The following is a 27,300-nucleotide window of genomic DNA, read 5'->3' on the forward strand; positions in this document are numbered from 1 at the left end:
ACAGATTGCAACTGTCAGAGCTAGGATTTAACCCGGGTCTGACTCCAAAGCCCATATTCTGAACCACCGACCGAAACTCTTATTTTAAAGATGACCAGGTCCTGAAAATTGATTTCAACACCAACCCTTCTCCCAGGTTGCGAAAGAGCAAGTAGGTAGGTATGCCCAGCTTCCGCGCATGCTCAGACTCCACCTCCCGCCCCTTCCGCTTTCCCCTCCCACCAACTGCGCAGGCGTTTTCACTCCCTAACAGGATGCAAAGGCAGTGCCGGTGACGCGGCAGGGCCGTGGGCTCGCTTCGGCGCGCAATGCGCGTGCGCTGGGAGCGGCGGTCCTGTGAGTGTGTTGGCGATGGCGGCGGCTGAGGGTGCTTCGCCGGAGCCGGCAGTCTCAGAACAGCCCGCGGAGCTGCCTGCCTTGGTGCGGGCGAGCATCGAGCGGAAGCGGCAGCGGGCGCTGATGCTGCGCCAGGCCCGGCTGGCGGCCCGGCCCTACTCGGCGACGGCGACGGCGGCTGCGGCTACCGGAGGTTCGGGCCCTGGCGGCGCCTGCCCCTTCCCTCTCCCCGCCTGCCGGGTGCCAGGTCCCGGGCGTGGCGTCGACTCCGCTCGCGTCTGCATGGCGGGCTTGTCGAAGCCACCTGTCTAGATCACAGACCGATTCCGCGGTAGGCCCAGGCCTCCCGGCTCCCGGCCCGGAGCTTTTGTCACTGCACCTCGGCTGCCAGCTTCTCTCTGTAGCTTGGGGATGCAGCCGCCCCCGCCGGGAGGTGCCAGCCAGTGCCCGTCAGTGCCTCAGCTATCCCGGAAAGAGGAATCAGACTAGTTCTTGATTCTAGCGTGTAAATCAAGGACTAGCTGATGAAAGGGGCAGACTTCGGTGTTTGTCGGGGAAGAACGTTCAACAATTGGAGTTGCCAAAAATGGAGTGAATAACTTCTGTGAGCTGCCCAGTACTAGAGACTGGAAGAACGCCTACTGGCACGGAATAGAGATTGAAATAGCAGATGAAGAGCCTGGATAGTAAACCCTTGATTTCTTCTAATCCATAGATCCCATGAGTCTATATTCGTGGAAACGTGGCCTGCTACGATTTCTTGGCAAAAAGTCGATGCTCATACATGTTTATTGATTGAAGTAAATTAAATGCTGATTTCTCATTGCAATGTGTTATTTGATAGAATTCACCGCTGGGGTCAAGTAATAATCTTTCCCGCGGTACCTATAGTTTGGTTGACACACAGTTGTTCAGAACTATCTCTGTCACCTGAAGTATGTGTGTTCCTGAAGCTCTGTCCTATGCTGTGAGTAGTTGAGCACAGTTTAGAGCTCTATTATCTACCATCCCTTTTTATCAGCCACAAGTGGGAAGAGTCTTGGGCTGGCTACATGTCTTGATATTCAGATTGACACCTAAACTGCAAATTCCAGCCACTTTTAATGGTTCTGGTCTCATCCTTTCTGCTTTGCAGTGGTTTTCTTTTATTCCTTTCTCAACTTGAAGCATTCTAGAGTCAGGACAAAAAGTTGTTCATTTGCACTAATTCATTCATAGTCATGAGTCCATAAGGGTTTTAGATCTGTACTACATGGCGGTCGAACAAAAGGGGTGCAAAGCAGAGCAAAAACTGCTATTAAACTTCCGATCATGGAAAGCAAGGTAGAATGAATATTCTGTAGCATTTCTTAGGAAGTTACCCAAGAACTGAAATGTGTTGTGGCATTGGATACAACCCCCTGTGCTTCAGGAGTTACATAGGTGCTGAGATTTTTATCTTTGCAGTACTTTTTATTTCAGTGTACTATACAATTTTCATTTTTTGTGTGTGCTATGACATATGCCACAAAAAAGACTTGGAAAAACTTGCTTAGAATGTGGGGCTAAGAGTGGTGCTAACGGCCTGGGGAAGCAGCAAGGCATAGCAGCAGAGAGAAACTGGGCTTTGTTTTGGGTATGATTTAGCATTGCTTAGGATCCTGCTCAAGTCGTTGCCTTGACTGCTCCAGCTTCCCCTCTTAATTCCTGTTACACTTACTGTCATCCCATTCATTTGCTACACTGTACACGAAATCAGAATCATGCATTCTGGTATATTTATCTATTTCTATCCATCCAGTAAATACTGATGAAATGCTTACTATTTTGTCAGAATTACAGAGATCAAAGCACTCAGTCTAATGGAGGGATATAGAGGGATTAACAGGCAATATAGTATTGCTGTTAACAGTAGAAACAGCCTTATTATAATCTTTTCCTTCCATTTAATAGAGGAAGAAGTTGAGGCCAGAGAAGGGGAAAGACTTAAGCAAGATAATACATAAATATCAAATTTATCTTTTTTAAAAAATTGAGGTATAACATAGATTAATATGTAAAATGGACTCATCTGAAATTTACCTATGTAAATGCTTGTGTAACCAAATGATCAAAATAGACACTTCCTTTGTGGTGGTGGGCTTGCTGATAGTATTGATCTGATCGTCAAATCTTGGGCACAGGTGCTGATGGTCAGCTCTGTGCCCCATGAATACATATAATAAAGAAAAAGATAGATGTCTCCAGAACCTTAGAAGTTTCCCTGTTGCTCCTTCCTAGTCAGTCCATCCCCCACCCTCATAAGAATCTACTGTATAACTCTGACCTGTTGATTAGTATTACCTATTTTTGAACTTAATATAAATGGATTCATACAGTGTCTGGCTTCTTTTGCTCAACGTAATATCTGAGAGATTCATCTATTTTGCTGCATGTGTTAATAGTTTGTTCATTTATATGTTGTATAGTATTTTTTGTATTTACCACAATTTTTCCATTTTCCTTTTGGTGAATATTTGGGTCATTTCCAGTTTGGGGCTATTATGAATAAAACCTCTCTGAGCATTCTTGCTTATGTCTTTTCGTGGATATATGCACTCATTTGTATTTTGTATATATGTCTAGAGATGGGATTGCCAGGTCATAGCGGAGGTGTATGTTAAGCTTTAGTAGATATTGCCAAACAGTGATTATGTCAGTTTTCCATCTTGCTAGCAATGTATGACAGTTCTAGTTGCTTCATATCCCCACCATTTGGTATTGTCAGTGTTTTTCATTTTAGACATTCTGGTAGGAGTGCAGGGATATTTCACTGTGGTTTTAATTTGCGTTTTCCCAATGATTAATGAAGGTGAGAACCTTATCAGCCATTTGGATATTCTTGTTTGTGAAATGTCTATTCAAGGTCTTTTGCCTATTTTTTTTGTCTCTTACTGATACATAGTGTTTCATTATATATTCTGGATATGAGTCCTTTGTCAGATACGCATATTGCAAATATCTTCTTTCAGTTTGCATCTTGTCTTTTCGTTTTCGTGATGTTATCTTGATAAATACAAGTTCTTAATCATGTCCAGTGTAGCATTTTTCCCTTATGGTTAATACTTTTTGTGTACCATTTAAGAAACTTTTGGCTACCCTAAGTTCATGACGTTATTCTCCTATGTTTTCTTCTTGAAGCTTTATTGTTTTACCTTTGATGGTCAAGACTGTGATCTGTTTCAAACTATTTGTGTGTGTGTATTATATGAGGTAGGGTCAAGCTTCATTTACTGAAAAGACCATCTTTTCCTCACTGTATTGTAGTGGCACCTTTGTCATAAATCCTAGCACCATTTTTTAAACAGATTATTCTTTTCCCACTGAATTGCTGTGGAGCCTTTGTCATAAATTAAGTGACCAAATATGTGTAGGTCTATTTCAGGATTCTCTCTTCTGTTCCATTGGCCTCTTTGTGCCAATACCTCTGTCTTAATTACTGAAGCTTTCTAGTATGTCCTTAAATCTGGTAGTATAAATCATCCAATTTTGTTCTGCAAGTTTATCTAGGTTGGTCTAGGTTCTTTCTATGTACATATAAATGTTAGAATCAGATTGTCAGCAACCCCCCGCCCCATCCCCTGTCCCCATGACTGGGATCACCTTGCATCTTTATGTGGATTTGGGCAGAATCGACATTTTTACAATATTGAAACTTAAAATCCATATATGTATATTTCTCCATTTATTTAGGATGTCTTCGATTTCTTGGTGTTTTGTAGTTTTCAGTATAGAATTTTTATACCTCCTTCCTAGGTATTACTTGTTAATTCTTATTGTAGATTCTTATGGATATTTTGCATACATAATTACATCTTCTGTGAATAAATACTGTTTACTTCTTTCTTTCCAACCTTTATGCCTTTTTAGTTTTTTTGTATAGTGTCAAATAGAAGTGGTGATTGTGGACATCCTTGTCTTGTTTGATATATATTAAATTTAAAGAGGTTCCTGTTTATGCACAAGGGAACATTTGGCCTTACCCATTATTATAATAACAATTACTGACCACTTTTACTCACTTTTTATAGGCATGGCTAATGTAAAAGCAGCCCCAAAGATAATTGACACAAAAGGAGGCTTCATTTTGGAAGAGGAAGAGGAAGAAGAACATAAAATTGAAAAAGTTGTTCATCAGCCAGGTAAAGTGTCTGTTTTTCAAAATAAGTATCTAGATTTGTTATTTTTGAATAACATGCATAATTCTTTGCAAACTGATGTTAAATAATGCCACACTTACTTTAATCAGTGAGTCCATTAACTTTATAAGAGTGATAAAATTTAGCAGTTTTGCTAGTAGATTAAAAAATCAAAGAAACACACAAACATACAGAATGATTATTTAACTTATGATTGGTATACTTAGGGGTTGATGCCCTCTGTTGTTTCATAATAGGCAGGGACAGCCAATACATTGACTGATAGAATAAATACTCAATATCTTGATAGGCTGAAATGAGGAGCCCCAGAACCCAAGAGATAAAATTTAGGACATTCTTCTATTCATTTTTAGGGGGGGGCGGGGAAAGGCAGTTTACGAAGTATAAGATAGGGAAACCTGGCATAAAAAGAAGACTGTAACTCTATTATCTAAGGTTAAAACTTTGGTAAGTCACTTAAACATATACATATGCTCAGGGTGAGGATAATTTCACACTCTTTGAAAAAGATAAAAACATTTTATTTAATCATAAGTTTGACAGTCAGTAGTGTAATATTGCAGCTTAAAAAAACCCCATTTCAGTCTTTAGCTGCAGCAACAAAAGTGTTATGTATTTATCAAGGTAGGTAGTAGCCCTGTTCTGTTCTATGCGTGTCTAAACTATTTTCAGAAGCTGAGACTTGAAGGATTAAACTATTTGTTTTTATTTTGGGGTGTCATATATTTTAAGAGGGATATAGGCAAGTGTGTAGTGATCAAAAGAGGGTGGTCAAAATGAAAGTCTTGAAATTGACATGGGGAACAGTTGTCAAAACTGGTTAGATTTAACTTCAGAATTCTTCCAGCTTTCTGCAAATGCAGGAAGTACTTCCCTCTGGTAGTGAGAGTGCTTGGTACTTAAAGAGTGTTGGTACCTATATCATGTGAGCTTCACAGGGACTCTATGAAATTGAGAAACTTCCTAATGGTGGAGTTGCACCTCTAAATAGTAAAGCAATGGAGAGGTTCAGAGATAGAAAGATGACCACCTGCCCACAATATTGTAGAGAACAAGCCCTGCATTAGAAGGGAACGCATTGAATTCAATGACCTTTAAAGTCCCTGTGATTTTATGGATATGAAGAGTCATATCGTTTTATGGATATGAAGATTCCTGAATCTACCATGGGCTATAAAGTGTATGCTTTTATTTAACATGTATTCAACAAATATAAAGGTCATTCAACAAATATTTAGTGAGAACCTATTCTGTGGTACCTTGCTACTTAACTAAGGTATGCATGTGGCATGTGTCATTAACTGTTATTCATGCACTGATGTAGTGCTACTGCTTGCACATAGAACTCTGGTGGTGAAATTGTGCAGATTAGAAAAGATGTCCCCTGTGGGCGACAAATTAGAAAAGGTCTCTTTTTTCTGGGCTGACATAGCCTGGGTCAGGGCTGATGACTTAGCAAGTAGTTGTGGGCTGCGCTGTGTCCTGTTTGCCCTGGCCAGATGTTTTTGCACAGGGACCTACTTGTGCAATCTTATGTGGTGGACCTATTTGGGTAGAAGAAAACAGGAGAGTGGTTAATATTTTATATCACTTTTTCTTTGTTAATTTTATTTTATTTTATTTTATTTTTTATTTATTTTTTTTTTTTAGAGCTGATAATCTTTTTTTTTTTTTTAATTTTATTATGTCGATATACATTGTAGCTGATTATTGCTCCCCATCACCAAAACCTCCCTCCCTTCTCCCTCCCCCCCTCCCCCCCAACAATGTCCTTTCTGTTTGCTTGTCGTATCAACTTCAAATAATTGTAGTTGTTATATCTTCTTCCCCCCCCCCCCCGGGTTTGTGTGTGTGTGTGTGTGTGTGTGTGTGTGTGTGTGTGTGTGTGTGAATTTATATATTAATTTTTAGCTCCCTCCAATAAGTGAGAACATGTGGTATTTCTCTTTCTGTGCCTGACTTGTTTCACTTAATATAATTCTCTCAAGGTCCATCCATATTGTTGCAAATGGCAGTATTTCATTCGTTTTTATAGCTGAGTAGTATTCCATTGTGTAGATGTACCACATTTTCCGTATCCACTCATCTGATGATGGGCATTTGGGCTGGTTCCAACTCTTGGCTATTGTAAAGAGTGCTGCGATGAACATTGGGGAACAGGTATACCTTCGACTTGATGATTTCCATTCCTCTGGGTATATTCCCAACAGTGGGATGGCTGGGTCGTATGGTAGATCTATTTGCAATTGTTTAAGGAACCTCCATACCATTTTCCATAGAGGCTGCACCATTCTTTGTTAATTTTAAAAGACAGTCTATTTCGGCCGGTTAGTTCAGCTAGTTAGAATGCAGCCTTGCAAGACCAAAGTCAAGGGTTCGGTTCCCTGTACTGGCCAGCCACCAAAAATAAAATAAAATAAAAGACAGTCTATTTCTTCAGCATGAATAAGAAAAATAAAAATAATTTTTTTAGATTATTAAGCTTTGCTGTCTGTAAAGCAAAGCCTATCAAATACTTTTAGGGTCTAGAACAGTGGTTCATCAGAATCATCAAGAACATTTTGCTAAAACACAGATTGCTGGGCCCCATCCCTAGAATTTCTTTTGATTTAGTAAGTATGAGGTGGGGCCCGAGAATTTGTTCCTAACCAGGTCTTAGGTGTTGCTGATGTTGCTAACCCAGGGAGCATGCCTTGAGAACACATGCTCTAGAAGATTAAATCCATTTTGTTCTTTAGGACTGTAGGTGAATGCAGCTATGTGGAAGGAATAATGTGAAACAGCGAGGGCAGTCATGTTTGTGGTGTCTCTTTTTAAAAATTTTGGTTAAATATACGTAACATAAAATTAACCATTTTAAACATTTTTAACTGTACATTCAGTGTCATTAAGTACATTTATATTGTTGTGCAACCATCACCACCATTGTCTCCAGAATTTTTCCATCATCCCAAACTATAATTCTGTAGCCATTAGACAACAACTTCCCATGCAGCTAACATTCTGATGTTTTCTTTGATGCTATTTTTGATATGTAAATGAGAATGTAATACTTTTCTTTTATAAAAATGTTGTTGAGAGCATTTTCCCATTTCTTAAATATTCTTTGAGAACTTGCTTTTTAATGGCTACATAATATTCCATTTATGTATATTTATGTACTGTATTAGTCCATTTTCTGTTGCTTATAACAGAATACCTGAAACTGGGTAATTTATAAAGAAATGAAGTTTTCTTTGGAGGCTGAGAAGTCCACGGTCCAGAGAACATATCTGGTGAGGCCTTCTTGGCAGTGACTCTCTACAGCAATGCAAGTTGTCACATGGTAAGAAAAGCAAGAGCAAGAGAGCTAACATTTTCACTTGCTGTACATATAAAGCCTTCAGAACCGTGCTTATCACAACTCATTACTCTATGAATGGATCAATCCATTCATAAGGGCATAGTCCTCTCAATCCAATCACCTCTTAAAGGCCCCACCTTTCAAATACCGTAACTGGGTCTCCCACCCTCTTAACACTGTTACAATGGGGTTCAAGTTTCCAAAACATGAATTTTTGGTGGACACATTTAACCCATAACATGTACTATGACTTATTTAATTTAGCCCATTTTGTTTATTTCTTATTTTCTCTGCTCTAATCATTATTGCTACATGAATATATTTGGAGGTAAACTTTTGCCTAGATCTCTGATTCATGGCAATAGAGTAACTGACTAAAAAAAGATGTACATTTCTATTAAAGTTTTAAATATTAAACAAAAATTAACAAGGATGAGAAGAGTAAAAATGCTAAAAGCAAATAAACAAATGAACCTAACTTTACTTCCAAGTGAATAACATAAACCATATTAAAGAGGGAGCAGGCAGAGAGGACTAGTCTGAGTAATTTATAAATAGAGAATTTGACTATATATCTGCAGTTTTGGGTGGATGGGGTGGGGGGAAAACTGCAAAATTTCTGAACTCATTTTATAGAGTGATATAGATGGAGCAGTGGAGCTATGTTAGATGTACTATAGGCTCAGGCATGTAAGTAAATGTCTTGGTGCTGTTGGGAGCCAAGGTCCTCACTGGAGGAAGAAACATACAGATACAGAATGAGAGAGGGCAAGAAAGAACTCTGTGGGGATGGATTAAAATTGGCAGTATCTTTGTGAACTTATGGTTTCTACAATATGTCTACATGTATGCATGCATAAGTGTACATGTATATGCATGAGTTTATGTGTGTGTGTGTGTATATGTATATACATGCATATATACTGTATTTTCTAGCCCACTTCACAGAAAGGCCTTGAAGCAAAGATACCATAATAGCAGTGAGCACACCTGGTGTACAGATCTTGGACTTTAATACTGTTTCCCGTTAGAAGGAACCAGGACTCTTCAGAGAAATAGCTGATTCTAAGGTTGGGGCAGATGGCTACAAGATGAGTTTGGACTATCTTGTAATGCCAGAAAATAAGTGTTCAAAAAGCAGAGGCATGTTACAGGGACATAGGAATCAACATGAAAGGGCTTTCACTGGCCAAATCTGAGACAGTTTGAGCACCAAAGTAATTAAAGATAGTAACAAATTATATAACATTAAAAAAAATAGGAATCCACAAATCTGTATCAGTAATAAATAGATACATAAATGAATGAAACAATGAATAAATAGATGGGGAGAGGGAAGGCTCTTGTTTATACTAGACTACCAGTTTCTGGTTGGTAAATGTAAAAGGGAGTGATAGAATTGGGAAATCATTGTGTATATTTAAAAATTCCCATTATAAAGAATTTTTCAAATTAGAAAACTGTATGCACATTTTATGGCTTCTTATTAATAATGCTGTGTAGTAGCCTCCTAACTGGTATTTCTGACTATTGTTTCCCTTCATTCTAACACATCCTAGTAAATTTTTAAAAAATACCACTTTGACTATCATCATTCCTGTTCCAAAATTTTTAGTTTTTCCTTTTGTCTATAGCTGTTCTTCTACTGTTTTGTAAAGAAGAGCAATTTTTTTGTTTTCTTAAAGTTTCGAGATGAGTGGAATTAAGGGATGGTGGGATACTAACAGACCTTGTGTTGGAAGTAGGTAGGAGAAGGCGGTGATAGGAACGTGTTGAACAAGCAGTGAACAAATGACAGCTCCTGTCTTCTTCCCACTAGAAATTGTGGCAGTTCTCAGAGTTGGGGCTTGGCAGTAGTAATCAACCTAAAGACTTATTAGTAAAACTTAAAGACTTGCTGGGAGAACCATTTCTTACAGGATTTAGATTAGACATTTGAAGTTCTTAAAAATCTTGCTTTACATACCTAGAGTAGTTTCTGTGCTAGATGTTGAGGATGCATGGCTAAAACAATTTCTCCCCTCAAGAAGTTTATAATCCAGTAGTTGAGACAGATAAAGAAGAAGCTCTTTGCTTTGTAGGCAGGGGGTGGAGTGCAGGGAGAAAAAATTTTCCCATCTGGATGTGAATTCTGTATCATCTCTCTCCTAGTGTTGCCTTGCTCTTTATTGCTCTTGGCCATGTTGTCTTTTGATGCCCTGTCTCTCTGTCCATATACAGATCCCACTCCTCCCTCCCATTTTGGAACTAATCTCCTTTGTACTTTTCAGCAGTACTGCGGTAGGCAGAATAATGGCACCCAAAGATGTCATGCCCTAATTTCCCTGGAACCTGTGAATGTATTACCTTACCTTAGCAAAAGGGACTTTGCAGATTTGATTGAGTTTAAAGACCTTGAGGTGGGGAGATTACCTTGGATTATGCAGTTGTCTCAACGTAATCCCAAGGCTCCTTAAAAGTGGGAGAGGACAATGCTGCCAAGGGCTCCTCCAACTCCTATGACATGACATCAAGAAGGATGAGCTGGAATGTGTGGCCAAGTCCAACTGCTGATTCTCCAGCTGCTGCCCAATAAACCTGTCTGCCTTTTGGGGCGCCCCCCCAAAAAAACAAAGTGGCAGAGGCAAGTGGAAGGAGAGAATCAGAGGGACATGTGACTGTGGAAGAAGTGAGTGATGCAGTGTGACAAGGCACAGCTGCTGGCTTTGAAGATGGAGTATGGTCACGAGTCATGGAATGCAGGCGTCTCTAGAAGCTGGAAAAAGCAAAGAAAGGGATTCTCCACTAGAGCCTCCAGAAGGAATACAGCCCACTGTACCCCGTGTCAGACTTTTAGCTACAGATCTGTAAGATAATAAATTTGTGTTGTTTTAAGCCACTCCATTTGTGATAATTTCTTACAGGAGCAAGGTGACACTAATAGAAGTATCTTGTATGTGGTAGGAGTTCAGAAATTCTTCTTGAATTGATAGGTTTTTTTTCCTTATATTGCTACCTTTTCTTTTTTCCTGTTAAATTTTTTTAAAGATAACCATAAGATTACTTAGTCAAGTTTTTATTTTGTGATTTACTTAAATGTATTCGCGTCAAGCATAAAATACATGTGATAAGCTAATAAAATAGAGGAAAATATATTGTTTTATTTATTTATTTATTTTTATTTTTATTTTTTTTAAAAGATGACCGGTAAGGGGATCTTAACCCTTGACTTGGTGTTATCAGCACTGCACTCTCCCGAGTGAGCCACGGGCCGGCCCAGAAAATATATTGTTTTAGATACAAAAAAAGAAACTTAAAGAATGAATCTCCCTTTTTTTTAGGACCTGTTATGGAATTTGATTATACAATATGTGAAGAATGTGGGAAAGAATTTATGGACTCTTATCTTATGAACCACTTTGATTTGGCAACTTGTGATAACTGCAGGTACTTATTTTATTTCAGATAGTGCTCTTAATTGCTAAAGTTTAATGTTTTCATTGTAGGCTTGGATTTGATATTTTTTAATGATTATGATTTTTATTGGAGACTTTATTTCTGTGGTTTTCATTTTGCCAAGGAAATACAGGAAGCCTGTGTTTATTGAAGTTTACGATATATCCCATCAAATAGGAGGAATGTTCCTGGTTTTGCCATAGAAATTTCCTTTTCCTTTTTGCCTGCCAGAGTTTTTTTGTTTTTTGTTTTTTTTAACCACCTCTCAGTAGCAGGTTCTTAACCTTCTCTTCACCCAATGCTGAGGATCCCCCAGTTTCTTACTTATCCCAGTGTGTATTGACACCTTGGTCAGAGGACTGGGGCCTTCAGTGAGAGGAGGGAAGCTCAGAACACTGTTTTCTATTTGCCTTTTGCTCTTCTGATAAAGAGAATAGATAAGGAAAAATCACATTCTTCTGCATTCATTTTCTTTGAGCCTTTATGCTCTTTTTATATCACCCCAGTATAAATCCTTACTCGACAGGTTCTCTTATCCCTACTGTTTACTTAGCTGCATGCTGTGCTGCTGTCTTTTGCACATTGAAGGTACTGTCTTGGAGTCTTCCTTGGCCCTTTTATCTGTTCCCTGTTCCTCTTTTATATCTACAGCCTAGATCAACTCCTTACCTTCCTAGAGGACCTCCCCTTTAGAGTCCCTGCTGCAGACACAGGAGCCGTCATTCTGGCTTGTTGCTAAGTGGAAGTCTCATTAGACAGTGAGAATAGGAGATGTTGCCCCTGGTCTCATGATCAGATATGTGGCTGGAAATGTTCTGGCACCCCGGTTGGAGTTATAAATTATAAACTCATTTCATTGACACAGTGGTTAAGGTCTACAGTATTATCATTCTCCTTAATGACCACTATAGCTTTGGAGAACTGAAGCACCACATATAATTTTATTTCCATGAGCAAATGGAACAACTCTTGTGTCAATTTAAAGAAAGCTCTGTAGTAGTCTGGAAAAAAAAACGTACTTTTGTGTTTATACATCATTAGGAACACAGCACTCCATTCTATTCTCTTTCAGCATCTTTGAAGATTATAATTTTAGTACAGTGTAGCCTACATGTCCTTTAGTTTATACTACCAAATTATTTAGCGTTCTTAAAGTTATTCCCAATTTTAAGTCCTATGGTTTTGTGATAGAATCTTCTGGTAAAACTTGATTTCTGCCATCTCTGACCTATACTTGCTCTTTAGTGTTTACCCTTAAGTAAATGCCAACATCATTTATTGCCTATGTTTCTACTATCCCATGTTTAATTCCAAATCCACTTGGCTTTGTGTTCAAACCATATCCTGAATCCACCTGCTCATTCTTTCTCCCACTACTGCCTTAGTTTAGGCCGCCATCAGCTCTCGCCTGGACACCACTGCAGGAGTGTTCTAAAGGGCCTCTGCCTCGCCCCACTTTTGCACCCCTAGAGTCTCCTCTCCATATAGCATTTTGCCCAAAACTTTTTAGTGGTTTCTAATCCCTCTTAGAATAAAATCGTCTTCACCATTGCTTATAAGGCCACTGCCTATCTCTGTTTTTATTTCCTATCACTCCTCACCATCACTTACTTTAAGCATTCCAGTTACACTGGCCCTCTTGCTATGAGCTCCAGTTGCAAAGTGTACCCTTGCGCTAGAGCCTTTGCACATGCTGTTTCCTCTGGAATGTTCTTTCTCAAGCTATTCAAACTTCTTAAGGGCTCTGCTCAAATGTCCCCTCATCAGTGACCTTCTCTGATTACCTAGCTTTTCTGAAAGTTTATTTCTTTACTATGCTTTTTATTCCTTGTATCACTTTTACCTGGCTTTATTATATTTGTTTGTTGACTATCTTCTCTTAACTGGAATATAAGCTTCATTAGAACAAGGCTTTATTTTATTTTCTGCTATATTCCTGTTACCTTGAACAGAACCTGGCATGTAGATGGAGAACAAGTGAATGACAAGAATGGTGAAACTGACTATGTTTCCATTTTTACCTTGGTTTTGAAAAAGCTCAAAACCAACTGGAAATTCAACTGTTCAGGGCTGGTTGGACCTTGCATATTTATATTCTTTCTTTATTACCGATTCTGTCCTTTAATTTATATTTTCTTTCTCACTGAGTCTTTGTTCTCATTTACATTTGCTCTACTCTTATAGGTCATTTCATATCCTTTCTGGAATAATAGGGACTTTAAGGAAATTCTTAAGTTGTTAAAAGACATGGATCTGGCTGCTAATAATTTAACTTCTCAGAATAAGTAAAAGATAAACTATTTTTCTGTTAGAATTTTTATGCTGCTAGTTTGACCATGAGAATTGTAGAAAGTATTTTATATGTCCCTTTTCATGTGCATGCTCCTCAGTTGCTGGGCTATTTGAAAGCTTAGTTTATTTAAGAGTCTCATGTTCTACTGACTGAGCTAGCTGGGCAGTTACAACTTAGTTTATCTAAAACTATTTATGTAACAGACTTAATCTATTTTCAGAGATGCTGATGATAAACACAGGCTAATAACCAAAACAGAAGCAAAACAAGAATACCTTCTGAAAGACTGTGATTTAGAAAAAAGAGAACCAGCTCTTAAATTTATTGTGAAGAAGAACCCTCATCATTCACAATGGGGTGATATGAAACTCTACTTAAAATTACAGGTCTCTAATAAGTAGTATTCATTCATTTTAAACTTTGTTTTACGTGAAGTTTTAACAATGAGTTTGTTATAATTAGATCAGTTTTGCTTACAGAGAGTGAAAAGATCCTTTTCCTTTTCTTGTTTTGCATATGAGTCACAGGTATATATAGGGACATTTAATACCATATGTTTTCATATTTGGCTTTTTGGTGTGGCACTTAGAACAAATATGTTGCTATTGGGTGATGTTAGGAGTAGTCTGGAAATTTAAAAAGTTTGAAATAGGAATCAGACCCTGTTCCCCTGACCTTCACCCTGCAAAGAAATTTAAAAGGAAAATAAAAGAAAAATTTTAGGTATTTCACAAATGCCTAAAATCTAACTCTACTTGGGAAATAAATACCTATCTGGAATGCTATCAAGTGTCCATGTAACTCTAGTATACCTCAGAGCAGATCTTTTCAATGCCTCTTGCTGCAGATTGGTTACAGGTGTGCCAAGATGGTTATTCACTTAGTGGCTGGGGCTACTAGCACCCAGGCCACTTGCCCTGAGTCACAAGCAGCCTCCTGTATCTACCCAAGAATGGTATAAACATTGTAATATTCTTTTTGTACCATTACATTAAAATATTGGGAGACATTGCTTTAGAGCACAATTTGAATTAGAGTATATTAGAAAATCCCTTATCTTCAAATTAAGTTAAGAAGCCACATTGTAGACCACAAAACATGTACTGAATTTCATTAAATATGCCTGTAAGACTCTGTTGATTAGAAGATTCACCATCATTTTATGTAACATTAAAAATTTAAAACTGAGGGCCGGCCTGTGGCTCACTCAGAAGAGTGTGGTACTGATAACACCAAGGCCATGGGTTCGGATTCCATATAGGGATGGCCGGTTAGCTCACTGGGTGAGCATGGTGCTGACACCACCAAGTCAAGGGTTAAGATCCCCTTACCGGTCATGTTTTGGAAAAAAAAAAAAAAATTAAAAATTAGAGCATGCCTGGGGTCCTAAGGCAGGAGCTGAGGACTAATCCCTCTACTCAGATGCAGGCAAGAAACAGAGTATGCCCAGGGTCCTTAGGCAGGAGCCAAGGGCAGCATCCCTTGCCAGGAAACAGGCAAGGAGCATACTGAAAACACCACTTCCTCATGAGTGGCCCACCACCACAGCTGCGACTGCCTCAAAAGCTGTTTGATGCCACAGCTCGTGTAGGCAGTAGCCACAGCTCGTGTAGGCAGCCTGCCAGACACCCAACTGCAGTGACATAAAGAGAGTCACCAGCAGAGATCAGAAAAAGAAGAGGACATCTCTCTCCTCAAAGCCCATTCCAATGTAGAAGAAGCAACTGCTCTACCACACCCCTGCTTTCTTTCTGATTTTAGTTTATTTTTGTCTTCTCCCTTTTTTCTTGAAAAAGGAAAAGTCTAGAAAAAGGTTTGCAAATTTTGTTGATCTTTTTAAAGAAAAAACAAACATACAAGACTATTAAGCAGTTTACAAGGCACCATTGATGTAAATATCTTAATCAAACATTAAATGATAATACAGAATTCTTTCAGGGTATAATAATATTCATATATATTATGTAACTTGTTAAACATGTAACCATCATTCATTTTCTGTGACAGACTTTATTATGGGAGATTGAAATCAAACTCAAAACTCATTTTTCAAAAATTAAAAAAATGAAAAAAGAAATAAAAATTTAAAAATGCTGCTAATTAAACTAACCCATGCTTTCTTATCACTTGGTGCTTTTATTTTATACTTACTGAAAAAGTGCCTTTAGACTTTATTATAGCTTTTTTGTCATATGAGGGTACTTCAAAGAGTTTGTGGAAAAATAAAAATAAAGATAATATGAATCCTTCCATGAACTTTTTGAAGTACCCTTGTATATCATGCTTGTGCATACATAAAGAGGAGAGTGCAAGTGCCAAAGATGTATTAAGATATTCCTAAACTTCTTTGCATTCTGAGTCTAATTCTTCAGAACCACTTTCTGATTCAGTTGTTAAAGTACCATTAAGCGCATTGGTGATGCAGCATATTCAGGGATGTTAAGTTGTGGCAAATGTGATGTCTTAGAATTTATGAAATACAAATATATATATCACTTTATTATGTTAAGAAGAAATTTGAGTTTGGCTGCAGTGATTGATATTTGGGGCCCCTTAATATATTGTGAGAGCTATCCTGAGCATAATTCTTAGTATGTAAGTTATTCTTTTAAAATATAAATAAATATTGTAAAGAGTAAAGGTATATAATACAAAGTTTTAAAGTAAAATGAAGACTTTTTAGGTAATTTAGGAACCACAGTTTTCAAAAAAAATTTATATTGTACAGATAGGAAGTTAGTCAAGTAGATGGAAACTGTTACTGATCCAGGAGCAGATGAGTAGTAGTAATTGGTAATTTCTTCTGGTTGGAGACTTCTGGAGATGTCCCTATGTTTAGATCTAATATGACTCATCTGTGAACAAACTTTTCTTTGGTAAGCTGCCAAAATTCATCAAACCCACTGACCACAAATACTTATTATGTTGATTCCTGTGACAACAATACAGTCAGAGGACAACTTTTCTATTTATAATCCAATTCAGCATATATTTGCTGAGGGTTTCATAATTTCATAGGTTCAGATAGATGTGAGTAATATTAGAGTTGTTTCTTATCATTAATATTTAAAACCTAATTTCAAATAAGTATTTATAAATTTGTACTTGAGTTAGATCATTCTTTGGAACTGATGGGTTTGATAATTATGACTTTATTAATATTTTGTAACTCTCAATCACAACTAACTTAAACATGGATTCTGTGTTGTAGATTGTGAAGAGGTCCCTTGAAGTTTGGGGTAGTCAGGAAGCATTAGAAGAAGCAAAGGAAGTTCGACAGGAAAACCGAGAAAAAATGAAACAGAAGAAGTTTAATAAAAAAGTAAAAGGTGAGTGGCTACATTTTATATTATGAAGGATTGTGTTTTGTCACTTTGCAAAAGGCCTTTTGCTAGATTCTTCCTATTTAAAGATGTAATGTCACCAGTAGATTGGAATGTGTTTTTTAATAGGTTGAAAAAAAAAGACTTAAAGTTTGCCCTCAGTAGGTTGGTGTTTGATACTCTCAGTCCAAACCTCACAGTGCTGCATTTCTAAAAAGCATGTAAATCATCATCTCAAAGTGATGTTTTTATATAGGAACAATGTTAGGATTGGATATGGTATCCTGGTCAAGGATTTGGCATCATGTAAATCTTAAATGTGATCAAAAGTGTTATAAAAAATAGATACCCACCAACAAAACTCTCTCTAATTGCTTAAAATGAAAAAATCATGCCCTAAGTTTTAGTTATCTTATTTAGCAGCTAGAAGGAACTTTCTGATATCAGTTAATCTAATCACTTTTATTTTATATATGACTAGAAGACCCAGAAAGATAGAGTAACTTGTTACACAGATAGTTATTGACAGAGTTGGGATTGGAACCAGGCTTTCTCAACTGAAAGTCTTCATTTGTACAGTCATTCCTCCATCCATGCATCTTATCTCTGCACACAACTATCCATTCTTTTGTCCATCTATCCCTGCATTCATTTGTCCATGCATCCATCCATATATGTATGTGTCTGTAAGTCTGTCTGTTTATCCATCCATCAACGCATCCAATATTTACTAAGTGTCAACTATATGCCAGGCACTGTGCTAACGTAAATGCTGGAGTCACAGTTTGTCAGGAGAGAAACTTAAAATCATAATAGAGTGTGATAGGTACAGTGACAGTGATGAACAAAGGGTGCTGCAGGAGCATGAAGGGCGCTTTCTGCAAAATCATAGAATCCCTGAAAAAGGGTCTTCAAAAAGTAAACATAAATGTTCTTTATAGTTACATAGAGTCCCAGTGTGGTGTTAAGTGTGTATAGATAGCATGAATTTTGTGTATATATTGGGTTATGTATATACTAAATTGATCCATTTACAATGAATGTCCAAGCCATAATAATTCTGGTTTTGTTTTTAGGATTTAAAAGAGGTTTTGCAGGGTGTCTTAAAAACAAAAAAGCAAAGCCAAAAATCAAATATAAGCCTTCGTGGTTTCCTTTCTTTGTGCAGGTTCCCCCCCCCCCCGCTTTCATTAAAAGAATAATTCAAGTATAGTGCAGAAAAGTTGGAAAACTACAAAGAACTCCTATCTCATGAGTCCACTACTCAGAGATAATCATTGGTAACATTTTAATGTTTATTCTTCCAGTTCTTTTCCATTTTTTTTATAAAACATTTTTTTAATAAAAATGGAGGCACTGTTGGTCATTTATGAAGTTTATCAGAACAAATAGCACCATGATAAACATTCTTATATACATCTTGACATAAATTATAGGTACTTAAATAATTCCTGAAGCAGAAGTTCAGCACACTTTTATGGCTCCGTGGAGAGGATTCCTATAGCAAACTATGCCATATAAGAGCATTTCATTGAAGAATATTCCCCAAATCAGCCACTGCTATATCACAATATTCAAAGATACCAGTAAGGACTGAATGAGTTTTGGAAAGACTTCTTTTGAATTTGGCCCTTTTCTTTAACCAGCCCTTCCTCTCTTCCAACAGCAAGGAGAGCTTTGCAGGATAAAGTAACAAAAAGACATCTTAAGGGGTGTGAAATCAGAGGAGGGCATGGTTAAAGGTTAATTATATACCAACCCAGGGTTTTTGTTACCCCCAGCTACCTGAAATCACCTCAACTCTTCCCTCTCTGCTGCCTCCTTAAACAACTTTCCAGATGGCATTTTGTTGCAGACAATGATATGTGGATAAAAGAATAATAATTAGAAATTTGTATCTGCAAAGTGATGAAATAGTTTAAAAAGGAGGGCTAATTTTTTTAGATCCTGATTCTGTAGTTTGATCAAGTTGTCATCTAATGGTAACTAAATTTCTATAATTTGACTAACAGAATAGAAGATTATGGCATCTGTTTTGTTTTTTTTATAAAAATTCTGTTAAGCATATATTAAAGATTAGTATGAGTAGAACTTTTAAAAGAGATTTACATAATTTTCATTGGTGTTTTTAGAAGTAATATAGTTGGCATCTTTAAAATAAAATTGGCTTTTAAAAAATGTAATTGACTTTTCTTCTCACCATATTAAATTGCTGCTATTAGTCACTAGATAAACTGCTATGGATTTTCCTTATCCTTGAAGAGTTTGAATTTGCCTTGAAGTTTTTTAGAGAGTTAGATGTCTTAGGACTGCTTTTTTTTTTTTTATTTCAGTTCATTTCTTGTTTGAATGAAGCATGTCTTTTCAGGAAATTTTTTTGAGTGGTTACATGAGTGGTATATTTTCCAAGTCTCTATAATAAATAAGAACATTTTTCCATTTTTTTTTGCACATGGCTACCTGAGCTGGCTGTCAGTTCTGTAAGCACTACTCCATTATCTTCTGGTATTTAACGTGCAGAGAAGTCAATGTGGTGCCTTCTTTAATTATAGCTTCTTCTTGTTGATTTACTTTAGAGGTTGGTGGATATTCTCCTGTCTTCCTGACTAGTCTACTCTCTAGACACTGTAGAGATTAGAGACAAGGAGTTTACTGTGCAGTTTGCTCAGAAGGTTCAGAACAGAGAGGAATTAAAGCAAGTCTAAAAGTTTTTTAGTTGAAAAGAAAATGGAACCTGGTTCCTCTTGGTCTGATTTTGATCCACAAAGAAGCTGACACAAAGTTTTCTTCTTTATGGATAGGTAAGATTACATTTGCCTGGTTTTAGAATATGATCTTTTACTTTAGCAGTTTGAGAATTGATCTTACTACAGAAAAAAAATTAAACGATAGATAGTATAAGGTATATAAACACAGACAAGATGAAAGACAAGACATAGTTTTCTTGTCATTGAATTCAAATTGTTAGAGATCTTTACATCCAAGAAGGCAGAAGGAAAACTGATGGCATCACTGTTGCTCAGTTTAATTGGATTTCAAAAAACGTAGAGTGCATTGGACGACAACTTTCAATTGGTGCAGATACATGGAACGTTTTGGGTTTGCGTGCCTTCTTTCCACAAATAAGGTAGAGGGAAGGCTTTTCTTTAAAGTTACTTACTTTACTCTTTCTCAGTACTATAGAGGTTGCCCTTCTAAAAAAAGAAAAATAAGTTAATCGTCATTATTTGTTTCTATGCACTTTCCCTCCAAAAGAGGTGGGTAAGAAAATCAATTTGGGGCCCCCTTCTAAGTTTGTGGACATTGTACATCCTGGGCTTGTGGGTGTATTTATGACTGTTTTGGGGCTTCTCTCAGGAGAGTTTGGGGGACACAATTCCTTGTTACTCTGCTTTAGTTTATGGAGGACAAAATAAGATTAAAGTTATTGTGTCTTCCATTTGTATTTTTTTTTCCTCCAGTAAGTCAATACTTCCTGCCCTCCCATCAAGTATTTACAAGTATCTGGTCTCCCTCAACTAGTTCTCTTACAAGTTTCCCTCATAAGCAGCATTGGGTTTATTTGAATACAGACCACCTCTTTTGCAAAATTAAGGTATTAAACTAAATACAGGGTTTAGAGTAGTACAAAATAAATTTTTCATTGAAATGAGGATTTAGGGAAAAACTTCTTTGGCTGAAAGTATAAACAATCCCTGAAAATATCAGGAAGTGGCAAGACTGGATAAGCAAGCAGCATGAACATTTGTATAGGTTTCCAGGAGAGGTAGTCCTTAGCTTCCTGTGTTATGAAATTGTAGGCCAGTGGGACTAGGAGGTCGCAACATGGTGAGCCACGATTTTGTTCTCCAGCCTCAGTTAGGCATTCAGTGCTGCTTAGGATGTGTACCCGCCACCCCAGGTTTCTTTAGCTCTCCCAAGGTCTATTTCAGACTTTTTCCCACTCTTTTTGTCTGACCTTTCTATCCCCGGCTTCTATTCTAAGCAGTAGAGAGTTGATTTTTACTTCCCTAAGTTTTAAGATGTTGTTAAATGAAGTAATGTGAAAAACTTATTAATCTTATTTAAAACATTTTTGATTTACCAGATGTTTACATTTTGCCATAGTTTTTCTTTCACATACACACAGACATATTTTGCTGAATCATTTACAAGTTACTTGCAGACACTGATTCTTATAAATGCTTTAGTGTGTTTCTCTTAAAAACAATGGCACTCTTCTACATAGATGAAAAACAATGATTACACACAAGAAATTTAACATTAAAATAATGCTATTATCTAGTATTTAATCTATATTTAACATTACCCAGTTGCTTCAATGTCCTTTATAGCTTTTCAGTTGTTGGATCCAGGCAGGGGCCATTCAAGGATAATGTGAATCCATAATCTAGGCCTTTTTATCTTTCATGACAGTGAGTTTTGAGGTGTCCAGGCCAGCTCTTGTACACCTTGTTGCTCCATTTGAATTTGTCAGCAACTTGTTTCCTCATGATTAGATTCAGGTGGAATGTTTTTGGTAGGAATACTTCCTAGGTGATACGTCAGAGTGCCCTACATCAGGAGACACCTGATGCCAGTTCTTCTTGAAGGGAATAATATACTGCTTGGTTAAGATGGTGTCTGCCAGATTTCTCCATTGTAAAGGAGAAATTCTCCTTTTCCCTTTGTAATTAATAAGAAATCTGAACTATGTGAATATCTCATTCGTTATGTTTTACTCAATGGTTTTAGCACACGGGGATGACTCAGTCTTGTCTGGGTCAGTTATTATTAGGGTAGATATAAATGATGATTTTCTATTACTATCATTCCTTCTGCAATTATTATTTGGCTTCTTTTGGAAAGAAGAGCTTTTCCTCCCATTTTAAAAATTGATTTTTTTTTTTTAAGCATCAGCTGGACTCATGGATTCTTATTCTCAAATCACTGTTACAGCCCATTCCTGTCATTATTTTTATGCTCAAGTTATCCCAGATTTGGCCATTGAAATCCCCTTCAAGCTAGTTTTTTTTTTTTTAACTTTATTTGGTAATAATTTCAAACTGATAGAAAATTGCACAGATAATAACAGTACAAAGGACCATCCATATATCCTTTATCCAGATTGACTTAACACTTTGTGCCATTTGCCTCATCATTGTGCGTTCTGTATACACACACAATACCTATTTTTTCTGAACCATTTAGGAGTAAGTTGCATACATTACCAGCTTTACCCTAAATGCTACAGTGCGTCTTTCCTAATAGGGATTTTCTCTTACGTAACCAAGGTATTGTTATTAGCTTTAGTAAACTTAATATTGATTTAATATTTTTGTTTAATCTACCATCATATTCTGGTTTTGTTAATTGACCCAATCATATCCTTTTTAGTGTTTTCCTTCTAGAATGGGATCCAGTGTAGGATCAAGTATTGGTTTTAGGTAACAAGTCTTTCTAAACTCCTTTATTCTGGGATATTCCCGTAGCTTGTCTTTTATGACACTGACATTTTTGAAGAAAAAGTCTTTTTCCTTCCCCTGCCCTTCCTTTCTAGAAGTATTATGTCTCTTATTTGGGGCTTTCCTGGTATTTCCTGCTGGTTAGATGCCGGGTATGCATTTCAGGCTGGGGATAGTATGTAAATGATGTGCCTTTCTTGGGGCCTCATATCTGGAGGCACATGGTGTCCATCTGCCCTTGGTGATGGTGGTAATTTCTATTTTTTATTTGGTAATAAAAAAGATTTTATTTATTTTTTAAAGAAAGATGACCGGTAAGGGGATCTTAACCCTTGACTTGGTGGTGTCAGCACCATGCTCTCCCACGTGAGCTAACTGGCCATCCCTATATAGGGATCTGAACCCGTGGGCTTGGTGTTATCAGCACCACACTCTCCCAAGTGAGCCACAGGCCGACCCTAAAAAAGAGATTTTATGACCATGCGAATATCCTGCATCTCCTTAACACTTCCCCTTGGACTTAACATCCATCCATTTGGTGATTCTTGCCTGAACCAGTCTGTAGTATGGTGATTACAGAATTGTTTTCTAACTTCAGCACTCCTTTCCCATTTAAACAGTTGGCAGTCTGCATTCTACAGCACCTTTCCCCCATTTATTTATCATTGGTATGGATTCATTACTTTTTTCAATGGCTTTTGGTTCATTTCTTGGTGGGTTTTTTTTTTTTTTGGCTGGCTGGTACAGGGATTGCATCCTGGATCTTGGTGTTACCAGCACGCTTTAACCAACTGAGCCAACTAGCCAGCCCCCATTTCTCTCCTTAATTATCTTGGTGCCCAAATTGTCTCAGATTTGGCCTTTTGATGTATTTTTTGAACACTACTGCTTTCTAGCACAAAACACGTGTATGTCTGTATTTCTGTCTGCCCATGTATATGAATATTGGTATAATGTATATTAGACACATGTAGATCTAATATATCTCAATCTACATCTATATGTATACACACATAATATAGGGAGAAACTAGAATGAACATTCAAATTTTGTATTAGAACTGGACATATCAATTCTAATCCAGTATTTCAGGGTTCATTCTAATTTTTCCCTTATTTACAACTCCCTTCTCTGACAGTGAATAACCTGGCTCCTATTATCCTGATTATAGTGACCTGATGAAAGCCCCCATATGTAACTAATTTTCCATCACTGTTGCTGCCTCCTCTTCTGGAGGGAGCCGTCCTTACCTTTCTTGGGCTCTCTCTGCCCTTTTATGGATGCCCATTTTATTTGCTCCACTTAATGGCTTTAGGACTGGATTGTTCAGGAAGGCAAAAAAAAAAAAAAAAAAAAAAGACAAACAGTTTTTAATACTTACTTGCTTTCTGGCACAATGAATTTTCCCAGAAATGCCTTGTAATACTAAAGATATGGCTTTATTCTTGTCATTATATAGCTTGATACAATAGCTGAAGGATGGGAAGAAAGTCAAGACAGTGTAAAACCTTAGGTTCAACTATGGCTAGAAAGCTAGATTTTTGCTATAAGTACTTTTAGTGTTAAAATAATTTTTCTTATCTCTTTTCCTAAGTACACGTGTTACTAAAATTAGGCAGAGAAATTAGCTTAGTGTGATTGGTCTGCGGTCAAATTTTGAAGGATTTTCTGAGTGGAGTAGTAAAGGAAAGTGGCTAGGATACCTTCCATCAGAACAAAGTTGGAAAAAATAGGTACTGGAACTCACATAGGACAGATCTTCCTACCATATCTGAAACCAGGAAGCAACTCTACTGTTCTGGTCAGCATATCATTTATTTTTTATTTAGAAAATGTCCTAAGGCGGGCCGAGCCCGTGGTGCACTCGGGAGAGTGCGGCACTGGGAGCGCAGCGACGCTCCTGCCGCGGGTTCAGATCCTATATAGGAATGGCCGGTGCACTCACTGGCTGAGTGCCAGTCACGAAAAAGACAAAAAAAAAAAAAAAAAGAAAGAAAATGTCCTAAGGTAAAATAAAATAAAGGGAGAGAGGGCATTCCAGATATATCTAGAAAAGACAAGGTTCTTCAGGATATGAAGGAAGACTGGTAGAAATGAAGATTAGAGTAAGGATGAACATGATTTCTCCCCTCCGCCCCCCAGGTTGGAAACTAGAGGTATATACATTGAAGCTTGAAAATAAAATAATTTCAATTAAAGTGCTTTTCATTACTGGAGGTATGAAAAAGGCAGCACGCTTAGTGGTTAAGAACATGGATCCAAGCTAGACTGTACTCCGTGCCTTAGTTTTGTCATCTATATGTTACCAGCTTGTTCGTTTCCAATTAGCACTAAGCCCTTGGTTTCTTCAAGTAATATGCAAAGTGAACTTTTAAAATGTGACTTAGTTGCTTATCAAAGCATCTAAAATAATTCTGTCTTTGTAAAATGACTTTTACACGATGTAGTGGAAAAAGCTCCAAACAAACAGTGGAATAAGATGACCTGGGTTCACATATATTTTTGCTCAGTTTCCCTACCTGCAAAATGAAATGAAATAAAATAAAAACTATGTGGTTCTTTCCAGTTCTTAATATTCTGTGATTCTTATTTTTAGATTGTACTTTGCAGTAATTATTAACAACCACCTCCTAAAATAATGCTGTCATTTTATAAGATAAAAACTTACTAGACTTAAGGTCAACTGCATGAGCAGTTTTTCCAAGATGAACTCACATCAGTATAGAGTTCTTGGCCTTCTTTTCTTACAAGCAAAGCTTGACTTGCCTCTTCTAGAAGTAGCTCCTGACTTAAAACACAGAACTTAAAAATACTCCCTTTTCTTAGTTATATCTCAATTGACTCTCCTTTCCTGCTGTGGCATCCTGTTTTCTGAAGTCAAACGTACCCGAACATACCTGTTGTTATTCATCTCACTTCTGAATCTTTTGTTTCACACTATTCCAGCAATAACTTGATTTCACAGGCCAAGCTGGTAAGAAAGTAAGCTTGCCAAGTTTGTATAATCAACTTTGATTTGTTATAAAATTAAGGTAAACCATATGTGGTTTAAATACACACGTGTGTAAAGTCTGATAGCTTTTTGGATTCAGCTGAATATCACCACCGAAAAACTGACTTATATTTTTTTCTTAGAATTGCGGAGAGCAATAAGAAGCAGTGTGTGGAAAAGGGAAATGATTGCTCATCAACATGAGTATGGGCCAGAAGAAAAGCTAGAAGATGACATGTACCGAAAGACTTGTACTACATGTGACCATGAACTGACATATGAAAAAATGTGATTTATTTCAGTGACCTGTTTTTACAGAATTTTATATTTAAATAAAGGAAATTTAGATTGGTCCTACTGAAAAGTCACAAAAAGATGTAATGTCTTCATAGCTGAATGAAACACTTGTATAAGTAATGCTTCAGAAAAAATTATGTATGTTATAGCTTAAGAACAAGTTTCTGTTAAGGTCCAGTTGGCATAGTTGTGGGCAGAATGTCAGGTCTGTGATTGCTTTCTCTACAACAGGAATGGAAGCTGAGTGGTAGAGTGGGTTCAAAAGTGGTAGTTCAGAGCTACAAACTGAGGAATGAGAGACTAGGGCAAACCCCAGATTGGGATAGGAGAAAAAGCTTTCAGTAAGGCCAAAGCTGGATTCTTAATCTGAAAAACAATCAGATTCTGGGTTAGGTGTTTTAGGACTGTTTCTAAGACAGTGGAGGCAGTGGGGAGCTATTGCTAGGAAGAGTCCTGACATAGCAGGAAACAAACAGAAATGTGGAATCTGATCATGTTTTTTGTACCTTTAAGGCCTACATTACCATTAGTATCTAGACAGCCCTTTTCAAAATGCTGGTGTAAAATGGAAAGCAGCTATTTTCAAGGCTGAGTATCTGTTGATCAAAGAAGGTACTAGTTGATCATAAGTACTGCTAACATTTACTGAGCACTTACCAGGTGCCAGGCAAGCACTATTATACTAAGTGCCTTACAGGTATTCTCATTTAATGCTGGGAGGGAAGAAAACTTGCTTGCACGCTTCTCTAGCACTTCTAAGGGAAGGAAGTGACAGCCTACTTCCTCATATCACCCCAGACATTTAGATCAAATTTATCTAGTCTAAGTTACCAGTATCTTGTCAAAAGGATTACAAAATAGCTTGACTCCAGGATCGTTTTTTTTTTTTTTTTTTTTTTGACAAAACAAATTCAAGTTAAGATAAACTGGATATTTTCAAGTTGTTTAACATGACTTTTTATCCTACTGCTAAAAATAGATTAGGAAGTCTATACATTTCCATTTTTCTTTCTAGACCAGCTTTTGGAGAAAGTCAAAAGTCAAACCCAAATAATTAGGCTTGAGACTATAATTGCTAATTGTTCTTTACATATTCAACAGAGATGTTGATTTTTTTATATGTACTATGCTAAATATTATAGGTAGGTACAATGTGATTCTGAATGGGTAGCAAGATATCCCTGGGGGGGTGGGGGTGGGTGGGAGGCCTTCCCACTTGATGGCAACATAATAACTATGGATTTAGGCTGTTGACAAGAGCATTGGGAGAGAAGGAGCTCTTGAGCCAGATGCATCTAGGTTCAAATTACACTTCCTAGCTGTGGACCTTAGGCAAGTTACTCCATCAGCCTGTTTTTATCTGTAAAGTAGGCATAATCATCTCTCAAAGAACCGTTATACGGATTTAATATGGTGAACCTATAGCACCTGGCATCTAATAGCCACTAGTTAATGAACATGTATTATCAAGGCCATTCTGCTTACAGATTTGCCTAGTTGAAGTATACTCCTGTTCACTCTTTACATCAATTTAAGATAAGCCTGTTATCTAGATGTCACTGACAGCCAAATCTGCTTTACCCAAGTAGGCAAGGTCTTTCCTCATCTTTCATTTTCAATTATAATTATAGATTAGGAAAACAGTATATGTTCACTTTG

The 27,300-nt window shown here is 37.3% G+C and overlaps 1 protein-coding gene across 4 annotated transcripts; it reads left to right on the forward strand.

Annotated features, from left to right (window-relative positions):
- The first annotated feature begins 250 nt into the window (after nt 1-250).
- XPA (XPA, DNA damage recognition and repair factor) lies at nt 251-25,697 on the forward strand. 4 transcript variants are annotated; one of them, XM_063081697.1, is made up of 6 exons: nt 251-529; nt 4,386-4,496; nt 11,178-11,283; nt 13,806-13,971; nt 16,797-16,914; nt 25,488-25,697. In XM_063081697.1, exons 1-6 carry the CDS (start codon nt 352-354, stop codon nt 25,634-25,636), a joined length of 828 nt encoding a protein of 275 aa, XP_062937767.1. In that variant the 5' UTR covers nt 251-351; the 3' UTR covers nt 25,637-25,697. The 4 variants fall into 4 exon arrangements, with proteins under 4 accessions (XP_062937767.1, XP_062937770.1, XP_062937768.1 ...); XM_063081698.1 differs by lacking the exon at nt 251-529 and adding an exon at nt 544-1,106; XM_063081699.1 differs by lacking the exon at nt 251-529 and adding an exon at nt 1,217-1,303.
- The last annotated feature ends 1,603 nt before the right edge of the window (nt 25,698-27,300 follow it).

Source organism: Cynocephalus volans, chromosome 17 (genome assembly GCF_027409185.1).
Source record: "Cynocephalus volans isolate mCynVol1 chromosome 17, mCynVol1.pri, whole genome shotgun sequence".
Lineage (NCBI taxonomy): Eukaryota > Metazoa > Chordata > Mammalia > Dermoptera > Cynocephalidae > Cynocephalus > Cynocephalus volans.